The 21,238-nt window shown below is 45.0% G+C and overlaps 3 protein-coding genes across 3 annotated transcripts in view; 2 read left to right on the forward strand and 1 right to left on the reverse strand.

Moving 5' to 3' along the window:
* Positions 1-2,622, reverse strand: part of LOC132781562 (serine hydroxymethyltransferase, cytosolic) — a 28,026-nt gene extending 25,404 nt beyond the window's left edge. The window contains exon 1 of the mRNA XM_067473316.1: positions 2,495-2,622. The gene's annotated coding sequence lies outside the window, so the exon portion shown is untranslated. The remainder of the gene's footprint in view (positions 1-2,494) is intronic.
* A 5,953-nt stretch (positions 2,623-8,575) lies between these two features.
* On the forward strand, positions 8,576-9,685 carry LOC137095011 (chemerin-like receptor 1). Its single transcript, XM_067461154.1, has one exon. The coding sequence runs from the start codon at positions 8,618-8,620 to the stop codon at positions 9,683-9,685; it is 1,068 nt and encodes a 355-aa protein (XP_067317255.1). The 5' UTR covers positions 8,576-8,617.
* Positions 9,686-18,619: 8,934 nt separating this feature from the next.
* LOC132782106 (phosphoribosyl pyrophosphate synthase-associated protein 2) overlaps positions 18,620-21,238 on the forward strand; it is a 29,679-nt gene continuing 27,060 nt past the window's right edge. Inside the window, exon 1 of the mRNA XM_060786785.2 lies at positions 18,620-18,725. The gene's annotated coding sequence lies outside the window, so the exon portion shown is untranslated. The remainder of the gene's footprint in view (positions 18,726-21,238) is intronic.

Raw genomic sequence — 21,238 nt, forward strand, 5'->3', positions numbered from 1 at the left:
TCCCCAAACTCCACCAGTGTTCACATTTGGGCATATTGTGTATTCATGCCAAATTTTCCAGATCTATCTTTGTTTGAGTCCACAGTGCTTGTTGGATGTATTATTTATTTATTTATTTATTTATTTATTTGCTTTATTTCTATACCGCGTTTCTCAACCTATAATAGGTGACTCAATGCGGTTTACACAATATTAATTACCACAACAATAACAATTAAAACACAGCATACCCAATAACAAACACACAACCATTCATACAATGCCTCGATCGCAAACAAGATCCAGTCTCATATCCTTATACCGTTCCTATGTTCAGTTTACCGTCATTCTGTGTACCATTGCGCTGATTAGCCAAACGCTTGCTCAAAAAGCCAGGTTTTGAGCTTCTTCCTAAATGCCAGCAACGAAGGGGCCTGTCTGATGTCGCTTGGTAGGGCATTCCATAACCGAGGGGCCACCACCGAGAAGGCCCTGTCTCTCGTTCCCGCCAACCGTGCCTGTGACGCAGGCGGAACCGAGAGCAGGGCCTCCCCGGACGATCTTAATGTCCGTGTCGGTTCATAGGAGGAGATGCGTTCGGAGAGGTAGGTGGGGCCGGAACCGTTTAGGGCTTTGTAGGCTAATGCCAGCACCTTGAATTGTGCCCCAACTCCCAAACTCAAGGTCAGTGCCCACCAAACCCTTCCAGTATTTTCTGTTGGTCATGGGAGTTTTGTGTACCAAGCTTGGTTCAATTCCATTGTTGGTGGAGTTCAGAATGCTCTTTGATTGTAAGTGAACTGTAAATCCCAGCAACTACAACTCCCAATTGACAAAATCAATTCCCCCCAACCCTACCAGTAGTCAAATTGGGCATATTGGGTATTTGTACCAAATTTGGTCCAGCAAACGAAAATACATCCTGCGTATCAGATATTTACATTACGATTCATAACAGTAGCAAAACGACAGTTATGAAGTAGCAACGAAAATAATGTTATGTTTGGGGGTCAGCACAACATGAGGAACTCTATTAAGGGGTCGCGGCAATAGGAAGGTTGAGAAACAGTGCCCTAGACAATAGCAAGGGATAATGGGGTTTGTAGTCCAACATGATTATCTAGATGGGTCCTAGGCCCTGATCTGTCGCTTTTGCAAGAACTATACGTCCCGTGCTGTTTTCCTCTTCTTGCTCTTGTCAATGTGCAATACTTCTTTTGGCAAGGAGCCCTTCGAAGCGCATGACAGATAATGGGAAGGGTTTTTTTACGTGCCAGCCCATGTTGTGTAAGTATATGTCCTAATATATTTTTTTACTTGCTCTCTCTGCACATTATATAGTCTAGCAATTCAACTTTGCAAACCTTTTGAAAAGGATTCTTCTGTTATTCTGAAAACAATGGGAAAGTATTGGTTTGGAAAATCCTAGGGGGAAAAGAAACCAATGCAATGCATTTTTAACTGGAAGGAATGCATCAAACCTTGAAAGCTAAGCAGGGCCAGTCCTGGATGGTGCTTGGATGGGAGATCGGCAACAAATACAAGGTTCTGTAGAAAGTTGGCTTTAATAAGCCCTAGGAAATCCATAATGTTGCATGCATCTAGTCTTTGCAAGCCCTATGAGGAGTGGCTTAAGGAGCTGGGCATGTTTAGCCTGAAGAAGAGAAGGCTGAGAGGAGATATGATAGCCATGTATAAAGATGTGAGAAGAAGCCACAGGGAGGAGGGAGCAACCTTGTTTTCTGCTTCCCTGGAGACTAGGACGCAGTGGCTTCAAACTACAAGAGAGGAGATTCCATCTGAACATGAAGAAGAACTTTCTGACTGTGAGAGCCGTTCAGCAGTGGAACTCTCTGCCCCGGAGTGTGGTGGAGGCTCCTTCTTTGGAAGCTTTTAAACAGAGGCTGGATGGCCATCTGTCAGGGGTGATTTGAATGCAATATTCCTGCCTCTTGGCAGGGGGTTGGACTGGATGGCCCATGAGGTCTCTTCCAACTCTTTGATTCTATGATTCTCTTCCAAACTCTATCTTCACAACAACCCTGCAAAGTTGTCCAAACTTGGCAGTCCCTTGGGACAAGACCTTTCCTTAGATGCTTGGGTAGGAGATCACCAACAAATTCCAGGTTCTGTAGGAAGGAAGTTGGCTTTAATAAGCCCTAGGAAATCCATAATGTTGCATGCCTCTAGTCTTTGCTTTCTCTTCCAAACTCTGTCTTCACAACAACCCTGCAAAGTAGCCCAAACTTGGCAGTCCCTTGGAACAAGACTTTTCTTACATTTTCAGGACAGAAATGGGGAAACTTTCCACTCTTGGACTGCAACTCCCATCATTCTATCTTCCCAGAAGTCTAAAGTCCAAAGAGACAGCCTTTTTTGGGGTTGTTTCCCCACTTTTATGTTTTCCAGTTGCAAATTTGAAAGTATATTCGTTCATATACCATCAATAAAAACCAAATCTGCTTGTCATCTAGGACTACACATTTTGTTGGAATCTTAGCAAGGAATTACTTACCGGACCCTTCGATGCGTCTGCAAAGAAAGAAGAAAGCAAGAAAGAAAGACCTCCTCGATGGAACTGGGCTTAAATGCTGCCAGGGGAATGGAACGTTCAGGGCTTTCCCCCAGACGCGTCGCAGCCAATCAGCGCGCTCCCTCCGAGGGCCCGGGCAAGTCGCAGCCAATCGTAGGGGAGAACCAGCACCACCACGCCCCCTTTTCTTGTCTCGCGCGCCATTGATATGCCTGGGTTTGATTTGATGCAATTTGACCCTCCTTGAACTTAGCCTGGCTCAGTGCTCTGGGATCCTGGGAGTTGTAGTATCTTCACACTGGGACAGAGAAGGCTCAAGGCCTTGCAAAACTCCCAGGATCCCGGGAGCATTGAGCCAGGGCAGTTAAATATAATGTAAATATAATATAAATGTAATAAAATATAATGCTACTACTAATAATAATATGATATTATAATTAAATATTTTATATTACATGTAACATTACTTCTAACATTACATAATAATATATTATAATTATACATTTTACTTACTTAGGCGATCCCTCATTGGACGAGTAAGATGGTCTTCCATTATGCGTTTCCTTGTGGGTTCGTAGGTGGCTGTGGAGCCCTATTCTTGACCCGCATCTTCTCCCACAGTGAAGGCGTTGGTTTCCAGGTGGAAGGCGATCCCGGTTGGGGTTGGCTTGACCCGCCTTCCTCCTGGCACGTTTCTCTCTTTCGCCCTCCACTCGTGCCTCCTCAAATTCTGCAGCACTGCTGGTCACAGCTGACCTCCAGCTGGAGCGCTCAAGGGCCAGGGCTTCCCAGTTCTCAGTGTCTATGCCAGAGTTTTTAAGGTTGGCTTTGAGCCCATCTTTCAATCTCTTTTCCTGTCCACCAACGTTCCGTTTTCCGTTCTTAAGTTTGGAGTAGAGCAACTGCTTTGGGAGACGGTGGTCAGGCATCCGGACAACGTGGCCGGCCCAGCAGAGTTGATGTTGGAGGACCATCGCTTCAATGCTGGTGGTCTTTGCTTCTTCCAGCACACTGACGTTTGTCCGCTTGTCTTCCCAGGAGATTTGCAGGATTTTCCGGAGGCAGCGCTGATGGAATCGTTCCAGGAGTTGCATGTGACGCCTGTAGACAGTCCACGTTTCGCAGGCATATAGCAGGGTTGGGAGGACAATAGCTTTATAGACAAGCACCTTGGTATCCCTACGGATGTCCCGGTCCTCAAACACTCTCTGCTTCATTTGGAAAAATGCTGCACTCACAGAGCTCAGGCGGTGTTGTATTTCGGTGTCGATGTTGACTTTGGTGGAGAGGTGGCTGCCAAGGTAGCGGAAATGGTCCACATTTTCTAACGTTATACCATTAAGCTGTATCTCTGGCATTGGGGAGGGGATGGCTGGTGACTTCTGGAAGAGCACCTTGATTTTCTCGATGTTCAATGACAGGCCAAGCTTCGTGTATGCTTCTGCAAAGGTGTTTAGAGTGGCTTGTAGATCTTCTTCTGAATGCGCACAGACGACATTGTCATCAGCATACTGGAGTTCTATAACAGATGTTGTTATAAACTTGGTTTTGGCTTTCAGTCTGCTGAGGTTAAACAGCTTGCCATCTGTCCGATAGATGATTTCCACTCCGGTGGGAAGCTTCCCGTCAACAATTATACATTTTATATTGCATGTAATATTACTTATAATATTACAATATAATGATATAGTACAATATAGTAATATATAATACTGACATTGTACTATGTTGCAGGTTCGAATCCAGGGAGAGTGCGGATGAGCTCCCTCTATCAGCTCCAGCTCCTCATGCGGGTGGAAACATCATAACATCTAGATGTCCCCTAGGCAACATCCTTGCAGATGGCCAATTCTCTCACACCAGAAGCGACTTGCAGTTTCTCAAGTCACTCCTGACATGACAAAAAACTGTGCTAATAATATAATATATTGTATGTATATATATCTTATAAACGGCTCTGAGTCCCCTTCGGGATGAGAAGGGCGGCATTTAAATGTCACAAATAAATAAATAAAACGGTATCAAACTGCATTAATCCTGCAATGTAGATGCACCCTAGGAAAGAAGAAGCAATAGATGCATTGCTGTTGCACATGAGAATTTGGAGTGCAAGGCTTGCAAGAATTGTTTTAAGCAGGATTTTGCCTCTAAATCCGGATTCAGGCACAATCCCTGCAGATATGCTTTTAATTGAATTAATCTGGGGGTTTTTTTTACTCATGGTTTAAAGGCACTCTTCTAGCAGCAGCCAAGGAAAGAAAGGCCACGGAGCCACTTCTTACCGTTGCTATAAGCCTCTCTGATTTATGGCAAATTCAAGATTATTTTGTGTGACTTGCCCAAGATCTCCATTGGGTTTCCCTGGCCAAGCAGGAATTCAAAATTGGGTCTCAACACTCAAACTGTTCTGGCTTTTGGTCAAGTTATGACTTCTCGGTAACTGGTTTTTATGCTTTTATGAGCAGCTTTAAGTCACGTGCATTGTTCTGGTTTTTTTCCATGGCTCGCCTTTAGCAAAAAATATTTTGTTTAAGGCTTTCATGGCCAGAATCACTGGGTTACTGTAAGTTTTCCAGGTTGTATGGCCATGTTCCGGAAGCATTCTCTCCTGACATTTTGCCCACATCTATAGCAGGCATCCTCAGAGGTTGTGAGGTCTGTTTGGAAACTATTATTTATTTGTTTTTATAACCCGGTCTTCTCAACCTCCGAGGAGGGACTCAGACCGGCTAACAACATGAGATTCAATACAATAAGAAAAACATTATAAATCATCAGTATAAAATACATTAAAATACAATTCATACAAGTTACAGCAAAAGTCAGTTCGTCAGAATGAATCACAAATTCATCGCCATCCATCAGAAAGGTCAGCAGTTATTGACTCCATCATCACTTTGCAAATGCAGTATCCCAGAGCCATGTCTTTACCAGCTTTCTAAATGTCAGGAGGGAAGAGGCAGATCTAATCTCCATCAGGAGGAAGTTCCAAAGCCGAGGGGCCACCACCGAGAAGGCCCTGTCCCTCCTCTCCACCAAACACGATTGTGAAGGCGGCGGGACCAAGAGCAGGGCCCCTCCGGAAGATCTTAACAACCTTGATGGTTCATAGGGGAGAATCCGTTCGGACAGGTAAATAGGGCCAGAGCCGTTTAGGGATTTATAGGTCAACACCAGCACTTTGAATTGTGCTCGGAAGCTGATTGGCAGCCAGTGGAGCTGGCGCAACTAGGCAAGTGATGTTTATATACCTGTGAAATAATGTCCAGGGTGAGAGCTGCAATAGCCTTGCAGCTTCAAAGCCTGGCTGCTTCTTGCTTGGGAGAGCCTTTGTTGGGCAGTGTTAGCTGGCCCTGATTGATTCTTATTTGGAATTCCATTTTTTTAAAAATTAAAAATTTAATTTAATTTTTAGAGCACCTGATGAACCAACCTGGACACAGAATATTATTTGAAAACAGAGATGCTGAACCACTCTCACAACCACCATGTCAGACTACACAAAGAAACCATTGAAATCCACAAGAAGCATGTGGACAACTATGAACATGAACAACAGTATGAAAAAAAAACTTTAAAGGAACATGGCCATACATCCCAGAAAACTCTCAGGAACCCATTGATTCTGGCCATGAAAGCCTTCGACGACACAACAAGAATAAATAGCTACTTCTTAATCACTAGATTCATGTCTGATGAAGAAGCAATGAAAGCTTTTGATTTGCGCTGAACTTATCCGGAGATAAACATGGGATGACAATAATAATAATAATAATAATAATAATAATAATAATAATGTTGTTCTTTCAGGAGATAGCCTTTAGGATGCCATCCGGATTCACTTACTGTTATTGAAATTTGCTGTTTAGTTCCACTTTACCTGATTGTGAAGAGACATCCATAATTTGTAAAATTTGAATGGCTCCATATTCTAACCCAGTGTTTCTCAACCTTCCTAATGCCACGACCCCTTATGGTTGTGGTGACCCCCAACCATAACATTATTTTCATTACTACTTCACAATTGTCATTTTGCTACTGTTATGAATCGTCATGTAAATATCTGATATGCACGATGTGTTTTCATTCACAGGACCAAATTTGGCACAAATACCCGATACACCCAAATTTGAATACTGGAGGCATGTGGGGGTAAATATGAGGGTTGAATAAAAAGTAATGCCTCCACCTTCGTAACTCCTCAACAGATGGCAGTACTGGTATGCGGCAGGTACTGGCTTGTTCAGTAGACTCTCCTCTACAGTTCAATTTTGGTGGGAAGCCTTAGCATTGAACGGTTGTGTTGTTAAAGTGTGAAGTATGGAACCCTGCGCAGACGGTCGGTCAGTACGACTTAAGCAACGTGCAGTCGTTGAATTCTTGACAGCAGAAGGTGTCACACCAAAGGAGATTAATCAGAGAATGCAAGCTGTTTATGGTGGTTGTGTTGATGTGAGTACTGTGCATCGTTGGGTGAGTAAGTTTAAAGATGTTGAGGTGGGAACATCTGACTTGCGTGACAAAGAGTTGGACGTCCTGTGACAGCAACCACCGAGTCTCGCAAGCAAAAGGTTGACAGATTGATTTAGGATGATCGTAGCACTCAGAGAGAAATTTCAAGCATAATCGGCATTTCACAAGAACGTGTGGGTCACATTATTGCTTTGCTTGGCTATCAGAAGATCTGTACACAATGGGTTGCGGAAACAGAGTGTCGATTTCTTCCATGACAGCTTCAGAAAACATGTTAATTGTTGACAGAAATGTATCCAATTGTCTGGTGATTATGTTGAAAATAGTAGTAATTAAAGAGCACATTCTAAGAATTATTTATGCATTTGATTTCTAAAATAGTCCCATCCAAACCCTCGTAACAAAAGTGGAGGCATTACTTTTCATTCAACCCTTGTACAATCAAAGAACATTCTGAACTCCACCAATGATGGAATTGAACCAAACTTGGCACACAGAACTACCACAACCAAGAGAAAATACTTGAAGGGTTTCGTGGGTGTTGACCTTGGGTTTGGGAGTTGTAGTTCACCTACATCCAGAGAGCTCTGTGGACTCAAACAATGATGGATCTGGACCAAACTTGGCACGTATACTCAATATGCCCAAATGTGAACAGTGGTGGAGTTTGGGGAAAATAGAGTTTGACATTAGGGAGTTGTAGTTACTGGGATTTATAGTTCACCTACTATCAAAGAGCATTCTGAACCCCAAACTTCCCACACACAACCCTCATGACCTACAGTAAATACTGTGCTTTCTGATGGTCTTTGGTGACTCCTTTTACACCTCCTGGCAACCCCCCCCCCCCCACACACACACACACGCCTGTTCTAACCCATTTCAAAGGGTTAAATGGATTCCACAAACAAAACCATGGAATAAATGAGATCCTCCAAATTCCCCTAAATGTAGACATATGGAAAGAAGAAGGAAAGGCTTCAGGGTCATAGTGAATCACAGCTGAAAAAGCAGTGTGCCTTGGCATTTCTAACCCAGAGAGAAATGTGTTAAGAGGACTGGCATCAAATGTGCCCAAAATTGGATGTTTCAGAGAAGACATTCGTTGAAAGAGGCAAAAAAATAAAACAAGGTGAGTTTTTCCTTTCTTTTTCTATGAAAAGCATGAAATCAATTGGGTAGAAATTGGATGTATTTTTGCCTCCAATGCCAGAGAGGAAAAGATACGGAGCGAAGTGGGTTTTGATGAACTGTAGACAACGTAAACCAAGTTCGACTAGTTTAAAGTGCAATCACCTACTCCAGCCCTGGGCAAAATTTGGCCCTCCAGATGTTTTGGATTTCAACTCCCACAATTCCTAACAGCCTCTTGGAGATGGCTAAATAATAATGATAATTGGGTGGCTGTGAGTATTCCGGGCTGTATGGCCATGTTCTAGAAGCATTCTCTTCTGATGTTTCACCCACATTTATGGGCGTCTGGAGAGAATGCTTCTGGAACACGGCCATATAGTCTGGAAAACTCACAGCAACATAGTGATTCCTGCCATGAAAGTCTTCGACAACACAATAATGTTAATACTGATCATTGATTTTGTTGTGAGATTTCAGGAGTTCAGTCCTTGGTGTGGAATGGAGAACACCTCTCGGCTCCCTGATTTCACCTTGGTCCATGGAAATGCCACTCTGCCGTACGAAAGTGTCCACTTTGTGGTTCTCCAGCGCAGCATGCATCTCCTCTCCATCGCAATCTATGGCATCGCATGCATCTTGGGGGTGATCGGGAATGGTCTTGTCCTCTGGATCGCTGGCTTCCGCATGAAGACACGGACAGTCAGCGCCGTGTGGCTCCTCAACCTGGCCGTGGCCGACTTTGTCTTCACTTTCTTCCTCCCTCTGAGCATCGCCTACACCGCCCTGGGCTTCCACTGGCCCTTTGGCAAGCTTCTCTGCAAGCTCAATAGCGCAGCCGCCTTCCTTAACATGTTTGCCAGTGTCTTCTTGCTGACCGTCATCAGCGTGGACCGGTGCGTCTCCGTTGTCTGGCCCGTCTGGTGCCGGAACCACCGCACACCGAGGGCAGCCTTCGGGGTTGTGGTGGCCACTTGGACCGCCGCTTTTGCCCTCAGCTCCCCGTACTTCGTCTTCCGAGACACCGCTCTCACTTCCCACAACATCACCAGCTGTTTCAACAACTTCGCCCTCTCTGACAATTACGATACAGTGGATGTTCGCCAGCTCTACCAGATGCGGCACCAGGCCATGGTGGTCACCAGGTTCCTCCTTGGCTTTGCCTTCCCCTTTGCTGCCATCACCATTTGCTATGGTGTTGTGGCCTCACGACTGAAACGGAGGCGCCTGACCAAGTCTTCCAAGCCTTTCCGGATCATAATCGCCGTCACGGCCTCCTTCTTCCTCTGCTATTTCCCCTACCATGTCTTCTCCTTGCTGGAGATGACCAAAGCGTCCGCCAGCCCCCAGCTCAAGATGGCCCTGTACCTCGGCATCCCGTTGGCGTCCAGCTTGGCCTTCTTCAACAGCTGCATCAACCCCATCCTCTACGTCTTTGTGGGGCAGAAGCGGTTCCGCCAGTCCATCCTCGCAGCCTTCGAAGGGGCTTTCGGAGAGGACTTCATCTTCTCCTTATCCAGCAAGAGGAAATCCAGGTCCATCTCGCAGGCCGAGATCCAGATGACGTAACTGAAGGTCTTCCAGGATCTAGGAGTCTTGGTGGATCGAGAGTGTGATGTGGCAGCTCAAAAGGTCAATGCAATTCTAGACTGCATTAATAGGAGTCTAGTGTCTAGAGATGGAACAAGGTCATGGTCCATGTGGAAGGGATCTAGGAATCTTAGTAGACCACAAGCTGAACTTGAGTCAAGAGTGTGTTGTGGCAGCGAAAAAGGCCAATGAGATTCTAGGCTTCTTCAACAGGAACATAGTGACTAGATCCAGGGAAGTCATGATTACACTCCATTCTGCTTTGGGCAGACACTCCAGACTAGGACAGGCATGGGCAAACTTTCTAACTTGGGGACAACATGCTAGCGCTCCCTGATAGGAGGAATGGATGCTCGATGATGGATGGATGGATGGAAGGAAGGAAGGAAGGAAGGAAGGAAGGAAGGGAAGGAGGAAGGAAAAAGAGAAAGAAATAAGGAGAGACAAAAGGGAAGGAAGGAAGAGGAGAAGGAAGAAAGGGAGGAAGAGAATTATGGAATGAAGGAAGGAAAGGATAATGGAAAGAGGGAAGGAAGGAAAGACAAAAGGGAAGGAAGGAAGGAGAAAGGAGGAGGAAGAGGGAAGAAAGGAAGGGAAAGCAGGATGGATGGATGGAAGGGAAGGAGGAAGGAAGGAAGGAAGGAAGGAAGGAAGGAGAGAAGAAAGGTGGAAGGGAAGGATGGTAGGAGAAAGGGAGAGAGGAAAGAAGGAAGAAAAGACAAAAGGATAGGAAGGAAGGATGAAAGAATGGAAGGGAAGGAAGGAAGGAAGGAAGGGAAGGATAAAGGAAAGAGAGAAGGAAGGAAAGACAAAAGGGAAGGAAGGAAGGAGAAATAGTTGGAAGAGGGAAGAAAGGAAGGGGAGGCAGGATGGATGGATGGATGGATGGAAGGGAAGGAGGAGGGAAGGAAAGAGAGAAGAAAGGTGGAAGGGAAGGATGGAAGGAGAAAGGGGGAGGGGGAAGAAGGGAGGAAAGAAGGACGGAAGAAAAGACAAAAGGATAGGAAGGAAGGATGAAAGGGTGGAAGGGAAGGGAAGGGAAGGGAAGGGAAGGAAGGAAGGAAGGAAGGAAGGAAGGAAGGAAGGAAGGAAGGGAAGGATAAAGGAAAGAGAGAAGGAAGGAAATACAAAAGGGAAGGAAGGAAGGAAGGAAGGAAGGAAGGAAGGAAGGAAGGAGAAAGAGGGAAGGTAGGGAGGTAAAGAGGAAGGAAAGACAAAAGGGAAGGAAGGAGAAAGAGGGAGGGAAGGAGGAAGGAATGAGAGAAGGAATGAAAAATAGGATGGTGAGAGAAAGGGGGGCCTGACAAAGAGCCCAAGGGGCCACATCCAGCCCCTGGGCTTGGGTTTGCCCATATCTGGAATAGGATCACATTAGCTATTTAAGCTGCTGCATCGCACTCTTATGCAGCAAGAGGAAATTCAGGTCCGTCTCGCAGGCCGAAATCCAGATGACATAACTGGAGGTCTTCCGGGGATCTAAGAGTCTTGGTGGACCACAAGGAAAACATGTCGAGAGTGTGATGTAGCAGCTCAAAAGGTCAATGTAATTCTAGGCTGCATCCATAGGGATTAAGTGGCCAGATCAAGGGAAGTCATAGTCCCACTCTCGTCTGCTTTATTCTGATCTAGGAGTCTTAGCGGATTACATGGGTCGAGAGTGTGATGCAGCAGCAAAAAAGGCAAATGCGATTCTAGGCTGCATTCATAGGAGTCTTAGTAGACCCACAAGCTGAACATGAGCTGAGAGTGTGATGTGATATTATTTCCTTCAATGTGGGTACTATACTCCTATTGATGTTCATTGAGAAAGAACTATTGAGTTAGATAGATAGTATTGAGCCTTTGCCTCCAAAGCTAACTTTGAGCAAGGAACAAGGAACATTAGGAAGAACTTACTGACCGTACAAGCTGTTCAGGAGTGGAACTCTCTGCCTCGGAGTCTGGTGGAAGCTCCTTCCTTGGAAGCTTTTAAACAGAGGATGGATGACCATCTGTCAGGGGTGCTTTGATGATGGTTTTCCTGCATGGCAGGGGGCTGGACTACATGGCCCATGTGGTCTCTTCCAACTCTATTATTCTATGATTCTAGTGACTTAGAATCACATTGACCTTTTTAGCTGCCACGTCACACTCTTGGCTCATGTTCAACTTGTGATCTATATGACTCCTAGATCAGTGGTTCTCAACCTGGGGTCCCCAGATGTTTTTGGCCTTCAACTCGCAGAAATCCTAACTGCTGGTAAATTGGGATTTCTGGGAGTTGTAGGCCAAAAACATCTGGGGACCCCAGGTTGAGAACCACTGTCCTAGATCCTTTTCTCGTGGATTGTTTCCAAACCAGGCATTATTCATCCATATCCGACCTAGAACATTTCCCTCGATCTATTGATGCGGCCTAGAATTGCATAGGCTGTTTTTGCTGTTGCATCACACTCTTGGCTCACACTATTGTGGGTCTCCAAAGACTCCTAGATCCCTTTCCTATGGATTGCTTCCAAGCCAAGTTTCCCCCATCCTATATCTGAGCATTTCAATGTTATTGCCTATATATAAGCTACACTGTACATTTTTCCCTGTTGAAATACATTAGCCTTTTGGGCTACAGTGTCACATTTTGGGCTCAGTGTTCAGTGACATTGATTTAGTTCTGCGTTACGGTTGTGGAATCAAGGGTTAAATGTGACCCACGAGTAAAACTTTGCATAACTTTCTGGCTCGGCTTCCAAGGTCCTTTAAACATTAACTATAACTTTGCAAAGTGGGGTGGAATAAGGCGGAGGGAGGGTGAGAGGAAACGCTGACCATTGGTCCCATATAAATGTTTGCAGGAATTGGGAAATAAGTTACAAATCTGCTGATGAAGAAACTTGGCATGATCCAAAAGATGGGAATTGGAATGGGGAACAGTTCCAGAAAGAGAGCTTTCATGAATGGACTGGGAACAAAAGCAGGGAAAAGAAGAAGACTCCATGAGAAAGATAAATAGCAAGGGGTTGTATAGGCACAACGATAACACCCAACTCTATTGATTTCATCCAAGATGTAGCAAGCACTGTCCAATGGGAATTGCATTGTCCGCTCGATAAGCTGCTGGGCTGCAGCTCCCATCATCCCTGATTGGCATATAGACCATAATGAGGGATGCTGGGAGTTGTAATCCAAAATCTGAATGGCACATGTACAGTCTACACAATTGCTGAAGAAGTCACAAACATTTTATTTTTGTGGACAAGCTGTGGACAAGTCTACATAGGGACCACCAAACGCAGCGCCCAAACACGAATCAAGGAACATGAAAGGCACTGCAGACTACTTCAACCAGAGAAGTCAGCCATAGCAGAGCACCTGATGAACCAGCCTGGACACAGCATATTATTTAAGAACACAGAAATGCTGGACCACACCAACAACCACCATGTCAGACTACACAGAGAAGCCATTGAAATCCACAAGCATGTGGACAATTTCAACAGAAAGGAAGAGACCATGAAAATGAACAAAATCTGGCTACCAGTATTAAAAAACTCTAAAATTACAACAGCAAAACAGCAGAGAGGAAACAACCAGGCACATCTTAACACCTCTCAACAGGGTATTTTCCCAGGCTCAGCCAAGCCTTCAAATGCTAATGAAGGTGATCAGTTGAAACATTCACACCAGCAAGGAAGAGCTCCTTGCCCCACCCCAGCCATTCCACAGATATATAAACCAATTGTCCTAATTCCAACAGACCTCACTACCTCTGAGGATGCTTGCCATAGATGCAGGCAAAACGTCAGGAGAAATGCCTCTAGAACATGGCCCTATAGCCCGAAAAAACCCACAAGAACCTAGTGATTCCGGCCATGAAAGCCTTCAACGATACATTTTATTTTTGGCCTAAAGTTGATATTACTCACAGCTTCATAGCATTAAAACACACACAAAGGCAACCTTTTGCAGGGATTGATGATGATGGTGATGGTGATGATGATGATGGACAAACCATAAAATGCAATTAGCCTGAAGCCTACAAATATCTGGGCATACTACAGTTGGACAATACCAAGCATGAGCAAGTGAAAAATATGCTCAACAAAGAATAAGTCCAAAGGGTCAGAAGAATTCTAAACAGCAAATTAAATGGCGGAAATACAATCAAGGCTATCAACACCTGGGTCATCCCCGTCATTAGATACACTGCTGGGATTGTGAAAAACAAGAAAACCAATGACAATCCACTCCTCATGACACCCACGTAGTGATGTCGACAGACTTGACCTGCCCAGAAAATCAGGAGGCAGAGAGAGGGCTTCTGCAAGTGAAACAAACGGTAGAAGAGAAACACGCACTGGCAGATGATGGGAAAAGCAGTCAAGAACCAACATTTTTTTAAAATAGTCTTTATTGGTTTTTCAATTAATACATAAAAAGTCATTAAAAAGAAAGAGACGAGTCCGAAAGTAATGAGTCAAAGAAAAAGAATATAAGAAAAGAGGGTGGGAATAGACTAGGGAAAGGGGACATGGATGCTGGGTGGGGAGAGAAGTGTGTGAGCAGGAAAAGAAAAGGAAAGATGTGTGAGAGTGCTATCCTTTAAAAACGATCCAAAACAAAGAACAAAGAGTTCAGTCTTCCTTCGGTCTGGCTTCCCGATGTCTTCGGTGAGGTTTTCCTTTTCTTTCTTTCTCCTACTTTTCGTTCTTTCTTCTTTTATTTATTCCTTGATTAATGAATTTACATTTTTCCCTGCTCAATTTCTAATCTCTAGTTTGTTTCTATTTAAAATATTCATCTATCAGTGTCCAATCCGTTTCGTTCTCTGTTAGTCCTTTGTATTTCTGAATTAAGTAGCTTAATCTATCCATATTTTTCACTTCCAAAAGTTTCCTTTCCCAGTCCTCTACCTTGGGTGTCTCTTCTTTCCTCCAGTTTCTGGCATAACATATTCTTGCCACCGTTTTAGCGAGGAATAGGAGCTTGTCTATATTATGATCTATTTTCTCGTCTGTAATTCCCAACAGAAATATTTCCGGGTGCAATGGTATTTTAATCTTCAATATGTTTTGTAGTTTTTCTTGTATTCCTTTCCAATATGTTTTGGCCTTTTTACAGTGCCACCACATATGATAGAAGGTGCCCTCTATCTCCCCGCATTTCCAGCATTTCATATTCAAATTCCTATAAAATGTTCCTAATTTCTTTGGGGTCAAGTGCCACCTATAGAACATTTTGATCCAGTTCTCCTTTAGGTCATAAGCCTTTGTATATTTTATTTTCTTCCTCCATATAACCTCCCATTCCACTAGTCTTATTGGTCTCCCTATATTACTTGCCCATTTTACCATGCATTCCTTTATTCTTTCTTTCTCCGTGCTCCATTCTAATAGCCTTTTGTATGTCCATGATATCATTTTTTTCTCAGTTTTCATTATTTTGTCCCACGTGTTTTCTTCTTGCATGAATCAGCATTGAGGGAAGTCAATAGTAGAAAACTGCTTCAAGTGCAAAAGACAAAGCGTGAATGCCACAAAAATATAGTGCAGAGCAGAAGAGAAAACTGACAAAAGAAGGCTCTCTATGCACAGTTCCTAGGAAAAACTGAGGGCCAAATTGACAAAGAAAAAACATGGCTGTGGCTCACAAATGGGACTTTGAAAAAAGAGACAAAGGAGGGCCTGATTCGTGCAGCCCAAGAACAAGCCATTACAACCAATGCCATCAAAGCCAGAAATGAAAAGTCGACGACAAATTCCAAATGTAGACTCTGCAAGGAAGCAGATGAAACAATAGATCACATCCTCAGCTGCTGCAAGAAGATCGCGCAGACAGACTCCAAGCAGAGGCATAACACCACTGCTCAAATGATTAATTGGAACTTGTGCCACAAATACCATCTCCCTGTGACAAAAAACTGGTGGGATCACAGGCCTGAAAGAGTTACAGAAAATGAACATGTCAAACTACTCTGGGACTTCCAAATTCAGACGGACAGAGTTTTGGAGCAGAAGACTCCTGACCTTACAATCATGTTAAAAAACAAAGTATGGATCGCTGATGTTGCAATCCCAGGAAACAGTAGAATTCACAAGAAGCAACTGAAAAAGTTTACACAATATGAGTATCTAAAGATCAAACTGCAAAAACTCTGGCACAAGCAGTAAAGGTGGTCCCAGTGGTGATCAGCACACCGGGTGCAGTGCCTAAAGATCTTGGCCTACACTTAAACACAATCGGCGCTGACACACTTATTCGGCGGAACCTAAAACTACTCTTTATACAAACGCACACTCCCCCTTCCTTCCTTCCTTCCTTCCTTCCTTCCTTCCTTCCTTCCTCCTTCCATCCTGTTTCGTTTATTGATCCTTCTTTTTGGGTTCTTTCTTCTTCCTTCCTTTTGTCTCCTTTATTGTCTGTCCTTCCCTCCTTCTTGTCTGTCTCCTTTATTGATCCTTCTTTTTGGGTTCTTTCGACTTCCTTCCTTCCTATTAACTTCGTTGTTCCTTCTTTTTGGTGCTTTCCTTCTTCCTTCCTTCCACTGTGTCTCCTTTATTTCCCTTCCTTCCTTCCATTTCCTTTATTGATTCTTCTTTTTGGGTTCTTTCATTTTCCTTCCTTCCTTCCATCCATCCATTCTGTCTCCTTTATTATCCCTTTTTTTTTTGGGGGGGGGGGGTCTTTCCTTCTTCCTTCCATTCTGTCTCCTTTATTGTTCCTTCTTTTTTGGGTCTTCCTTCCATTCTGTTTCCCTTATTGTCCTTCCTTCCTTCCTTCTTTTTGGGTTCTTTCATCTTCCTTCCTTCCTTCCTTCCTTCCTTCCTTCCTTCCTTCCTTCCTTCCTTCCTTCCTTCCTTCCTGTCTCCTTTATTGTCCTTCCTTCTTGTCTCCTTTATTGTTCCTTCTTTTTAGTTCTTTTCTTCTTCCTTCCTTCAATTCTCCTTTATTGTCCTCCCTCCCCCCCTCCCTCCCTCCCTCCCTTCCTATTAACTTCGTTGTTCCTTCTTTTTTGGTGCTTTCCTTCTTCTTTCCTTCCATTGTGTCTCCTTTATTTCCCTTCCTTCCATTTCCTTTATTGGTCCTTCTTTTTGGGTTCTTTCATCTTCCTTCCTTCCTTCCTGTTTCCTTTATTGTCCTTCCTTCTTGTCTCCTTTATTGTTCCTTCTTTTGGGTTCTTTTCTTCTTCCTTCCTTCCATTCTCCTTTATTATGCTTCCTTCCTTCCTTCCCTCCATCCTATTAACTTCATTATTCATTCCTTTTTTTGTGCTTTCCTTCTTCCTTCCTTCCATTGTGTCTTCTTTATTTCCTTTCCTTCCGTTTCCTTTATTAATTCTTCTTTTTGGGTTCTTTCATCTTCCTTCCTTCCTTCCTTCCTGTCTCCTTTATTGTTCCTTCTTTTTGGTTCTTTTCTTCTTCCTTCCATTCTCCTTTATTGTCCTTCCTGCCTTCATTTCTACCTTTCTTCTTCCTTCCTTCCATTCTGTCTCCTTTATCTTCCTTCCTTCCTTCCTTCTTTCCTTCCTTCCTTCCTTCCACAAGCTGGAATGTGTCCAGAGGAGGGCGACTAAAATGATCAAGGGTCGGGAGAACAAGCCCTATGAGGAGTGGCTTAAGGAGCTGGGCATGTTTAGCCTGAAGAAGAGAAGGCTGAGAGGAGATATGATAGCCATGTATAAATATGTGAGAGGAAGCCACAGGGAGGAGGGTCCTAGTCTCCGCTTCCTTGGAGACTAGGACGCGGAACAGTGGCTTCAAACTACAAGAGAGGAGATTCCATCTGAACATGAAGAATAACTTCCTGACTGTGAGAGCCGTTCAGCAGTGGAACTCTCTGCCCCGGAGTGTGGTGGAGGCTCCTTCTTTGGAAGCTTTTAAGCAGAGGCTGGATGGCCATCTGTCAGGGGTGATTTGAATGCAATATTCCTGCTTCTTGGCAGGGGGTTGGACTGGATGGCCCATGAGGTCTCTTCCAACTCTTTGATTCTATGATTCCTTCTTTCCATTGTGTCTCCTTTATTTCCCTTCCTTCCTTCCTTCCATTTCCTTTATTGTTCCTTCTTTTTGGTTCTTTTCTTCTTCCTTCCTTCCATTGTCCTTGATTGTCCTTCCTTCCTTCCACTCTGTCTCTTTTATCTTCCTTCCTTCCTTCCTATTAGCTTCGTTGTTCCTTCTTTTTTGGTGCTTTCCTTCTTCCTTCCTTCCATTGTGTCTCCTTTATTTTCCTTCCTTCCTTCCTTCTATTTCCTTTATTGTTTCTTCTTTTTAGTTCTTTTCTTCTTACTTCCTTCCATTCTCCTTGATTGTCCCTCCTTCCATTCTATCTCCTTTATTTTCCTTCCTTCCTTCCTTCCTTCCTATTAGCTTCGTTGTTCCTTCTTTTTGGTGCTTTCCTTCTTCCTTCCTTCCATTGTGTCTCCTTTATTTCCCTTCCTTCCTTTCCTCCCTTCCTTCCTTCTATTTCTTTCTTTTTGGTTCTTTTCTTCTTCCTTCCTTCCATTCTCCTTTATTGTCCTTCCTTCCTTCCTTCCTTTTCCCTTCCCTTCGCCCTTCCATTCTTTCCACTCTTCCTTCCACTTTTCCTTCCATTTTTTCTTTCCATCCTTTCCTTCCTTCCTTCCTTCCTTCCTTCCTTCCTTCCTTCCTTCCTTCCTTCCTTCCTTCCTCCCTCCCTCCCTCCCTTCCTTCCTTCCTTCCTTCTTTCCTTCCCTCCCTCCCTCCCTCCCTCCCTCCCTTCCTTCCTTCCTTCCTTCCTTCCTTTTTCCCTTGGGGTGTGTGTGCAGTTTTCGATGCGGCCACTAGGGGCAGCCAAGGGAGCCGCGGAGTGTCCGTTTCCCAAAAGGCGCCTCTGTGGCTTTAAGGAGAGATGAGCAGAAGACCAAGCGGAGCGGGTGCAGTCCTCGGCGCGTCCACTAGGGGCGGCATGGGCATGGGCGCCGCCATCTTGCCGGGCTGCGCGCGCAGCAGGTACCGACCAGAAGGCCCCGCCCCGCCCCGCAGCCAACGGCCCTCCTCTCCGGGTCCCTCGGCTGGAAAGGCCTCAGGTAAGGGCTTGGCCCACACGGCTCCCTCTTTCTGGGCTCGGGGGTGGTGGTCTTTCTCTTACAGGTGTTGGTATGACAGGGATGATGGGTCCTGTCCTACTCCCTGAAGGAAGGGGGTGGTGCTTTGTGTCTATTCTCTATGGGAAAGGATGATGGGCCTTGTCCTACTCCCAGAAGGAAGGGGATGATGGTTTGTGGCCCCTCGTTGGAGGAAAACATGATGGGCTCTATCCTACAAGTGGAAGGGGATGATGGGCCCTACCCTGCACTTGGAATCATGGGAATGATGGGCTTTGTTCTAGGAATGGGGGTGATGGGCTTTCTTCCTGCTGGAACAGCACTTTGGTTTTCTCTATGTTCAACGGCAGGCCGAGCTTCTCGTATGCTTCTGTGAAGGTTTTTAAAGTGGCTTGTAGGTCTTCTTCAGAATGAGCACAGACGACGTTGTCATCTGCATATTGGAGTTCTATAACAGGTGTTGTTGTCACCTTGATTTTGGCTTTCAGTCTGCTGAGGTTAAAGAGCAGATGATTTCCACTCCGGTGGGAAACTTCCCATCAACAAGGTGAAGTATCATAGCGATCCCCAGGTTGTGCCAGTCGGCTTTCGTATGATATTGTTTCTAGCGCCCACCTTTTGCTTGATGTTCAGGCAGTGCTTCTTGTAGGTCAGAGCACAGTCCAGGGTGACTCCCAGGTATTTGGGTGCGCTGCAATGCTCCTGTGGGATTCCTTCCCAGTTAATCCTCAGAGCTTGGGATGCTTCTCTGTTCTTGAGATGAAAGGCACATGTCTGTGTTTTAGATGGGTTGGGGATCAGCTGGTTTTCCCTGTAATAGGCAGTAAGAGCACCTAGAGTAGGCATGGGCAAACTTGGGCCCTCCAGATATTTTGGACTCCAACTCCCACAGTTCGCTGTTAGGAATTGTGGGAGTTGAAGTCTAAAACACCTGGAGGGCCCAAGTTTGCCCATGCCTGACCTAGAGCTTTGGAAAGCTTCTGTTCTACCATCTCAAAGCTCCCTGCTTGAGCGGTAATGGCACGATCATCAGCATAGATGAAACTCTCTGTCCCTTCTGGCAGTGGCTGGTCATTTGTGTAGATGTTGAACATGGATAGAGCTAGCACACTCCCCTGAGGCATGCCGTTCTTCTATCATACGAAAGCTGACTGGCACAACCTGGGGATCACAACCAGACATAGTGAAGACATCCGCCCTTGCGCTGTGCTACTCTGCTGCTGAGTATGCATGCCCAGTGTGGAACACATCTCACCACACTAAAACAGTGGATGTGGCTCTTATTGAGACATACCGCATTATCATGGGGTGTCTGCGCCCTACACCACTGGAGAAATTACACTGCTTAGCCGGTATTGCACCACCTGACATCCGCCGGGAAGTAGCAGCCAATAGTGAAAGGACCAAGGCAGAGACATCTCCAGCTCATCCCCTGTTTGGGTATCAGCCAGCACGTCAACGACTTAAATCTAGAAATAGTTTTCTAAGATCTACAGAGACACTCGCTGGAACACCTCAGGAAGCCAGAGTCCAAAAGTGGCAGGCTCAAACCCAGAACCTCAACCAATGGCTGATACCAAATGAGAGACTTCCCCCTGGGCACACAGAAGACTGGGCGACTTGGAAGGCGCTGAACAGACTGCACTCTGGCACCACAAGAAATGGGGCCACAAAGTGGAATACTCGACATGCGAGTGTGGAGAAGAGCAAACCACTGACCACCTGCTGCAATGCAGCCAGAGCCCCGCCACATGCACAATGGAGGACCTCCTTGCAGCAACACCAGAAGCACTCCAAGTGGCCAGATACTGGTCAAAGGACATTTAACCAACTACCAAACTCACAAATGTCGTATTTTATTTGTTTGTTTGCTTTGTTCTGTTAGAAATGTAATATAATTGACTGGTTAATCTGACACGACAAATAAATAAATATCATAGCGATATATATATATATTCGTGTCAGGAGCGACTTGAGAAACTGCAAGTCACTTCTGGTGTGACAGAATTGGTCGCCTGCTAGGACATTGTCTAGGGGATGCCCAGATGGTTTTTTTTTAATGTGTTACCATCCTTGTGGGAGGCTTCTCTCATGTCCCCGCATGAGGAGCTAGAGCAGACAGAGGTAGCTCATCCGCGCTCTCCCCGGATTCCAACCTCTGACCTGTCAGTCTTCAATCCTGCCGGCACAAGGGTTGAACCCATTGGTTCTTAACCTGGGGTCCCCAGATATTCTGGGCCCTCAACTCTCAGAAATCCTAATAGCTGGTAAACTGGCTGGCATTTCTGAGAGTTGTAGGCCAAAACACCTGGGGACCCACAGGTCGAGAACCACTGGTTTAACCCATAGCGATGAAGATAGAAATTAAGCCAACACCTCTCCAATGCCAGAGATACAGCTTAATGGCGTAACATTAGAAAATGTTGACCATTTCCACTACCTTGGCAGCCACCTCTCCACAAAAGTCAACATTGACACCGAAATACAACACCGCA

This window comes from Anolis sagrei, chromosome X, assembly GCF_037176765.1.
Source record: "Anolis sagrei isolate rAnoSag1 chromosome X, rAnoSag1.mat, whole genome shotgun sequence".
Classification (NCBI taxonomy): domain Eukaryota; kingdom Metazoa; phylum Chordata; class Lepidosauria; order Squamata; family Dactyloidae; genus Anolis; species Anolis sagrei.